Source organism: Lonchura striata, chromosome 36, assembly GCF_046129695.1.
Source record: "Lonchura striata isolate bLonStr1 chromosome 36, bLonStr1.mat, whole genome shotgun sequence".
Classification (NCBI taxonomy): domain Eukaryota; kingdom Metazoa; phylum Chordata; class Aves; order Passeriformes; family Estrildidae; genus Lonchura; species Lonchura striata.
In genome coordinates this window covers 1,304,801-1,312,595 of record NC_134638.1, presented here as the reverse complement: position 1 = coordinate 1,312,595, position 7,795 = coordinate 1,304,801, and the positions used below count along the sequence as shown (strand labels likewise).

Below are 7,795 nucleotides of genomic sequence, written 5' to 3'. Positions count from 1 at the left end.
CCCGGGGTGATTTGGGGGGGGTCTCACCTTGTGGGGGTGCGCCAGGGGTAGCCGGAAGCGCCAGAATTTGGATTTTTTTTGTGGGTTTGAGTTGGAATTTGGGGGTTTTTTGGGGTTTTTTGGGGTCCCGGAATTTGGGGATTTTTTGGGGGGCCCCGGGGGGGTTCGGGGGTGATTTGGGGGGGGTCTCACCTTGTGGGGGTGCGCCAGGGGCAGCCGGAAGCGCCGGAATTTGGAGATTTTTTTGGGAATTTTTGGGATTTGTGTAGAATTTTTGGGGTTTTTTTGGCTTTTTTTGGGGTCCTGGAGTTCGGGGATTTTTTGGGGGACCCCGGGGGGATTTGGGGGGGGTCTCACCTTGTGGGGGTGCGCCAGGGGCAGCCGGAAGTGCCAGAATTTGGGGGTTTTTTTGGGAATTTTTGGGATTTGTGTAGAATTTTGGGGGTTTTTTGGGGTTTTTTGGGGTCACGGAATTTGGGGATTTTTTGTGGATTTGAGTTGGGATTTTTGGGGATTTTTTGGGGTTTTTTTTGGTTTTTTGGGGTCCTGGAATTTGGGGATTTTTTGGGGGGCCCGGGGGGGTTCGGGGGGGTCTCACCTTGTGCGGGTGCGCCAGGGGCAGCCGGAAGCGCCGGAATTTGGGGTTTTTTTGTGGGTTTGAGTTTTTTGGGGGGCCCCGGGGGGATTTGGGGGGGGTCTCACCTTGTGGGGGTGCGCCAGGGGCAGCCGGAAGCGCCGGAATTTGGGGATTTTTTTGGGAATTTTTGGGATTTGTGTAGAATTTTTGGGGTTTTTTGGGTTTTTTGGGGTCCCGGAATTTGGGGATTTTTTGGGGGGCCCCGGGGGGGTTCGGGGGTGATTTGGGGGGGGTCTCACCTTGTGGGGGTGCGCCAGGGGCAGCCGGAAGTGCCAGAATTTGGGGGTTTTTTGTGGGTTTGAGTTGGAATTTGGGTTTTTTTGGGGTTTTTTGGGGTCCCGGAATTTGGGGATTTTTTGGGGGGCCCCGGGGGGGTTCGGGGGTGATTTGGGGGGGGTCTCACCTTGTGGGGGTGCGCCAGGGGCAGCCGGAAGCGCCGGAATTTGGGGGTTTTTTTTGGGAATTTTTGGGATTTGTGTAGAATTTTTGGGGTTTTTTTGGCTTTTTTTGGGGTCCCAGAATTTGGGGATTTTTTGGGGGGCCCCGGGGGGGTTCGGGGGTGATTTGGGGGGGGGTCTCACCTTGTGGGGGTGCGCCAGGGGCAGCCGGAAGCGCCGGAATTTGGGGTTTTTTTGGGAATTTTTGGGATTTGTGTAGAATTTTTGGGGTTTTTTTGGGGTTTTTTGGGGTCCCGGAATTTGGGGATTTTTTGGGGGGCCCCGGGGGGGTTCGGGGGGGTCTCACCTTGTGCGGGTGCGCCAGGGGCAGCCGGAAGCGCCGGAATTTGGGGTTTTTTTGTGGGTTTGAGTTTTTTGGGGGCCCCGGGGGGATTTGGGGGGGGTCTCACCTTGTGGGGGTGCGCCAGGGGCAGCCGGGAAGCGCCGGAATTTGGGGGTTTTTTGGGGAATTTTTGGGATTTGTGTAGAATTTTTGGGGTTTTTTGGGGTCCTGGAATTTGAGGATTTTTTGGGGGGCCCCGGGGGGGTTCGGGGGTGATTTGGGGGGGGTCTCACCTTGTGGGGGTGCGCCAGGGGCAGCCGGAAGCGCCGGAATTTGGGGATTTTTTTGGGAATTTTTGGGATTTGTGTAGAATTTTTGGGGTTTTTTGGGTTTTTTGGGGTCCCGGAATTTGGGGATTTTTTGGGGGGCCCCGGGGGGGTTCGGGGGTGATTTGGGGGGGGTCTCACCTTGTGGGGGTGCGCCAGGGGCAGCCGGAAGTGCCAGAATTTGGGGGTTTTTTGTGGGTTTGAGTTGGAATTTGGGTTTTTTTGGGGTTTTTTGGGGTCCCGGAATTTGGGGATTTTTTGGGGGGCCCCGGGGGGGTTCGGGGGTGATTTGGGGGGGGTCTCACCTTGTGGGGGTGCGCCAGGGGCAGCCGGAAGCGCCGGAATTTGGGGTTTTTTTTGGGAATTTTTGGGATTTGTGTAGAATTTTTGGGGTTTTTTTGGCTTTTTTTGGGGTCCCGGAATTTGGGGATTTTTTGGGGGGCCCCGGGGGGGTTCGGGGGTGATTTGGGGGGGGGTCTCACCTTGTGGGGCTGCGCCAGGGGCAGCCGGAAGCGCCAGAATTTGGGGTTTTTTTGGGGAATTTTTGGGATTTGTGTAGAATTTTTGGGTTTTTTTTTGCTTTTTTTGGGGTCCTGGAGTTTGGGGATTTTTTGGGGGGCCCCGGGGTGATTTGGGGGTGATTTGGGGGGGGTCTCACCTTGTGGGGGTGCGCCAGGGGCAGCCGGAAGCGCCGGAATTTGGGGTTTTTTTTGGGAATTTTTGGGATTTGTGTAGAATTTTTGGGGTTTTTGGGGTCCCGGAATTTGGGGATTTTTTGGGGGGCCCCGGGGGGATTTGGGGGGGGTCTCACCTTGTGGGGCTGCGCCAGGGGCAGCCGGAAGCGCCAGAATTTGGGGTTTTTTTGGGGAATTTTTGGGATTTGTGTAGAATTTCTGGGGTTTTTTGGGGTCCCGGAATTTGGGGATTTTTTGGGGGGCTCCGGGGGGATTTGGGGGGGGTCTCACCTTGTGGGGGTGCGCCAGGGGCAGCCGGAAGCGCCAGAATTTGGGTTTTTTTGTGGGTTTGAGTTGGAATTTGGGGGTTTTTTTGGGTTTTTTGGGTCCCGGAATTTGGGGATTTTTTGGGGGGCCCCGGGGGGATTTGGGGGGGGTCTCACCTTGTGGGGGTGCGCCAGGGGCAGCCGGAAGCGCAGCGCCCGCAGCAGCAGCAGCTCGCACTGCACCAGGCTGTCCCGCAAAGCCCAAAAATTCCCGTCCAGGGCCGGCGGCGGCGAGCCGGGCTGGAGACACCTGCGGGGGAATTTGGGGCATTTTGGGGAATTTTGGGGGGATTTTGGCATTTTAAGGGGGATTTGGGGGAGTTTTGGTGGGACTTGGGGGATTTAGTGGGGTTTTGGGGGATTGGTCAGGGGTTTTGGGGGGTTTTGGGGGGATTTTCTGGGATCTGAGAGCAGTTTTGGGGGGATCTTTGGCATTCTGTGGGGATTTGGGGGAATTTTGACAAGTTTTGGGGGGGGTTTTTGGGGGGTTTTGGGGGATTGAGAGGGTTTTTTGGGGGGGTTTTTTGGGGGGTTTTGGAATGTTGGGGGGGTTTGGGCGATTTGGGGGGATTTTGTTGGGATTTTTGGCGGATTTTGAGGGATTTTGGGGGGACTTGGGGGAGGTGGGGGGGTTTTGAGGGGAGTTGAATGATTTTGAGGGATTTTTGGGGGGATTTTTTGGTTTTTTTGTAGGAATTTTTGAGGTTACCTGGGGCAGTTCAGGGCTCCCTGAGGTGATTTTGGGTTCCCTGAGGTGATTTTGGGTTCCCTGAGGTGATTTTGGGGTACCTGGTGTGATTTTTGGGGATTTGGGCTAACCTGAGGGTGACATTGAGGTGATTTGGGGGATTTTGGGGTCCCAGGTGTGATTTTGGGATTTGGTCTCACCTGAGGGTGACGTTGAGCTGATTTTGGGGGATTTTGGGGGTCCCAGGTGTGATTTTGGGTGATTTGGGGGTCCTTTACCTGAGGGTGACGTTGAGCTGATTTTGGGGGATTTGGGGTGATTTTGGGGGTCCTTTACCCTGAGGGTGACGTTGAGCTGATTTTGGGGGATTTGGGGTGATTTTGAGGGTCCCAGGTGTGATTTTGGGGGTCCCAGGTGTGATTTTGGGTGATTTGGGGTGATTTTGGGGGTCCCAGGTGTGATTTTGGGGTGATTTTGGGGGTCCTTTACCTGAGGGTGACATTGAGCTGATTTTGGGTGATTTGGGGTGATTTTGGGGGTCCCAGGTGTGATTTTGGGGTGATTTTGGGGGTCCTTTACCTGAGGGTGACATTGAGCTGATTTTGGGCGATTTGGGGTGATTTTGGGAGTCCCAGGTGTGATTTTTAGGGTCCCAGGTGTGATTTTGGGGGTCCCAGGTGTGATTTTGGGGGTCCCAGGTGTGATTTGGGGTGATTTTGAGGGTCCCAGGTGTGATTTTGGGGGTCCCGGGTGTGATTTTGGGTGATTTGGGGTGATTTTGGGCATCCCAGGTGTGATTTTGAGGGTCCCAGGTGTGATTTTGGGGGTCCCAGGTGTGATTTGGGGTGATTTTGAGGGTGCCAGGTGTGATTTTGAGGGTCCCAGGTGTGATTTTGGGGGTCCCAGGTGTGATTTTGGGGAGATTTGGGGTGATTTTGGGCGTCCCGGGTGTGATTTTGGGGTGATTTGGGGAGATTTTGAGGGTCCCAGGTGTGATTTTGGGGGTCCCAGGTGTGATTTTGAGGGTCCCAGGTGTGATTTTGGGGGTCCCAGGTGTGATTTTGGGGGTCCCAGGTGTGATTTGGGGTGATTTTGAGGGTCCCAGGTGTGATTTTGGGTTGATTTTGGGGTGATTTTGAGGGTCCCAGGTGTGATTTTGGGGGTCCCAGGTGTGATTTTGGGGAGATTTGGGGTGATTTTGGGGGTCCCGGGTGTGATTTTGGGGTGATTTGGGGTGATTTTGAGGGTACCAGGTGTGATTTTGGGGGTCCCAGGTGTGATTTTGGGTGATTTTGGGGGTCCCAGGTGTGATTTTGGGGGTCCCGGGTGTGATTTTGGGTGATTTTGGGGGTCCCGGGTGTGATTTTGGGGGTCCCAGGTGTGATTTGGGGTGATTTTGAGGGTCCCAGGTGTGATTTTGGGAGTCCCAGGTGTGATTTTGGGGGTCCCAGGTGTGATTTTGGTGTGATTTTGGGTGATTTTGGGGGTCCCAGGTGTGATTTGGGGTGATTTTGGGGGTCCCAGGTGTGATTTTGGGGGTCCCGGGTGTGATTTTGGATGATTTTGGGGGTCCCAGGTGTGATTTTGGGGGTCCCAGGTGTGATTTTGGGGGTCCCAGGTGTGATTTTGGGAGATTTGGGGTGATTTTGAGGGTCCCAGGTGTGATTTTGGGGGTCCCGGGTGTGATTTTGGGGGTCCCGGGTGTGATTTTGGGTGATTTTGGGGGTCCCGGGTGTGATTTGGGGTGATTTTGAGGGTCCCAGGTGTGATTTTGGGAGTCCCGGGTGTGATTTTGGGGGTCCCGGGTGTGATTTTGGGTGATTTTGGGGGTCCCGGGTGTGATTTGGGGTGATTTTGAGGGTCCCAGGTGTGATTTTGGGAGTCCCAGGTGTGATTTTGAGGGTCCCAGGTGTGATTTTGGGGGTCCCGGGTGTGATTTTGGGGGTCCCGGGTGTGATTTTGGGTGATTTTGGGGGTCCCGGGTGTGATTTGGGGTGATTTTGAGGGTCCCAGGTGTGATTTTTGGGGTCCCAGGTGTGATTTTTGGGGTCCCAGGTGTGATTTTGGGGGTCCTTTACCTGAGGGTGACGTTGAGCACGTCGCGCGCTCTCCGGGGGGTGCCCTGCGCCTTGGCGGCCACGAAGAGCGCGGCCGCGGCCGCCAGGAGGCGCTCGCGGGCCAGGCCCGGCGCCGCCGCCGCCAGCGCGTGGAACGAGGAGCAGGCGGTGGCCAGGGCGGCCGAGCCCAGCCCCAGCTTCACACCTGGGGACACACCTGAGTGTCACCTGGGTCACCTGTGTCACCAGAGTGTCACCTGGGTCACCTGGGTCACCTGTGTCACCTGAGTGTCACCTGGGTCACCTGAGTGTCACCTGAGTGTCATCTGTCACACCCGTGTCACACCCAGCGCGTGGAACGAGGAGCAGGCGGTGGCCAGGGCGGCCGAGCCCAGCCCCAGCTTCACACCTGGGGACACACCTGAGTGTCACCTGAGTGTCACCTGAGTGTCACCTGAGTCACCTGAGTGTCGCCTGGGTCACCTGTGTCACCTGAGTGTCACCTGTGTCACCTGAGTGTCACCTGTCACAGCCGTGTCACACCCAGCGCGTGGAACGAGGAGCAGGCGGTGGCCAGGGCGGCCGAGCCCAGCCCCAGCTTCACACCTGGGGACACACCTGAGTGTCACCTGAGTGTCACCTGAGTGTCACCTGAGTGTCACCTGGGTCACCTGAGTGTCACCTGTCACACCCGTGTCACACCCAGCGCGTGGAACGAGGAGCAGGCGGTGGCCAGGGCGGCCGAGCCCAAACCCAGCTTCACACCTGGGGACACACCTGAGTGTCACCTGAGTGTCACCTGGGTCACCTGAGTGTCACCTGTGTCACCTGAGTGTCACCTGAGTGTCACCTGAGTGTCACCTGAGTGTCACCTGTGTCACCTGAGTGTCACCTGGGTCACCTGAGTGTCACCTGTCACACCCGTGTCACACCCAGCGCGTGGAACGAGGAGCAGGCGGTGGCCAGGGCGGCCGAGCCCAAACCCAGCTTCACACCTGGGGACACACCTGAGTGTCACCTGTGTCACCTGAGTGTCACCTGGGTGTCACCTGAGTGTCACCTGAGTGTCACCTGAGTGTCACCTGTCACACCCGTGTCACACCCAGCGCGTGGAACGAGGAGCAGGCGGTGGCCAGGGCGGCCGAGCCCAGCCCCAGCTTCACACCTGGGGACACACCTGAGTGTCACCTGGGTCACCTGAGTGTCACCTGAGTGTCACCTGGGTCACCTGAGTGTCACCTGAGTGTCACCTGAGTGTCACCTGGGTGTCACCTGAGTGTCACCTGTCACACCCGTGTCACACCCAGCGCGTGGAACGAGGAGCAGGCGGTGGCCAGGGCGGCCGAGCCCAGCCCCAGCTTCACACCTGGGGACACACCTGAGTGTCACCTGGGTCACCTGAGTGTCACCTGTGTGTCACCTGGGTCACCTGAGTGTCACCTGTGTCACCTGAGTGTCACCTGAGTGTCACCTGGGTCACCTGAGTGTCACCTGTGTCACCTGGGTCACCTGAGTGTCACCTGGGTCACCTGAGTGTCACCTGTCACACCCGTGTCACACCCAGCGCGTGGAACGAGGAGCAGGCGGTGGCCAGGGCGGCCGAGCCCAGCCCCAGCTTCACACCTGGGGACACACCTGAGTGTCACCTGAGTGTCACCTGGGTCACCTGAGTGTCACCTGTGTCACCAGAGTGTCACCTGGGTCACCTGGGTCACCTGTGTCACCTGAGTGTCACCTGAGTGTCACCTGAGTGTCACCTGTGTCACCTGAGTGTCACCTGAGTGTCACCTGAGTGTCACCTGGGTCACCTGAGTGTCACCTGAGTCACCTGAGTGTCACCTGGGTCACCTGAGTGTCACCTGAGTGTCCCCTGAGTGTCACACCCATGTCACCTCTGTGTCACGCCTGTGTCACACCCGTGTCACACCTGTCACGCCTGTGTCACGCCTGTGTCACACCTGGGGTCACGTGACTCTCACCTGGGGGGTGTCCCCGATCCGGCCCCACCCCCGCTGCGCCCCCGTGACGTCACGGTGACGTCACCGAGCTCAGCTCCAGACTCCCCGCTATGACGTCACTATGACATCACATCACAACCCTCCCTACCCCGTGACGTCACCGTAACGTCACCCAACCCCGCGCTCCCCCCCATGACGCCATGGCCGCCACCCCGATGACGTCACCACCCGGCTATGACGTCACACCCCCCTCTCCTCACCCGCCTCCATGATGAACCGCGCGGTTCGGAACCGCGCCCGGGCCTCGGCCCCGCCGGGCTCGGGGGGGCCGCGTGACGTCAGCGCCCGCGTCGGTGACGTCATGGCGGGCGCGCTCGAGGCCTCGGTGACGTCACGGGGGCTGCGGAGG

At 57.9% G+C, this 7,795-nt stretch overlaps 1 protein-coding gene across 1 annotated transcript; it reads right to left on the bottom strand.

Annotated features, from left to right (window-relative positions):
• Nucleotides 1-2,644: 2,644 nt before the first annotated feature.
• Nucleotides 2,645-7,696, bottom strand: CCNQ (cyclin Q). The gene is made up of 3 exons (XM_077789652.1): nucleotides 7,647-7,696; nucleotides 5,450-5,633; nucleotides 2,645-2,933 (listed from the first exon to the last, which is right to left on the bottom strand). Exons 1-3 carry the CDS (start codon nucleotides 7,654-7,656, stop codon nucleotides 2,645-2,647), a joined length of 483 nt encoding a protein of 160 aa, XP_077645778.1. The 5' UTR covers nucleotides 7,657-7,696.
• Between the last annotated feature and the right edge of the window lie 99 nt (nucleotides 7,697-7,795).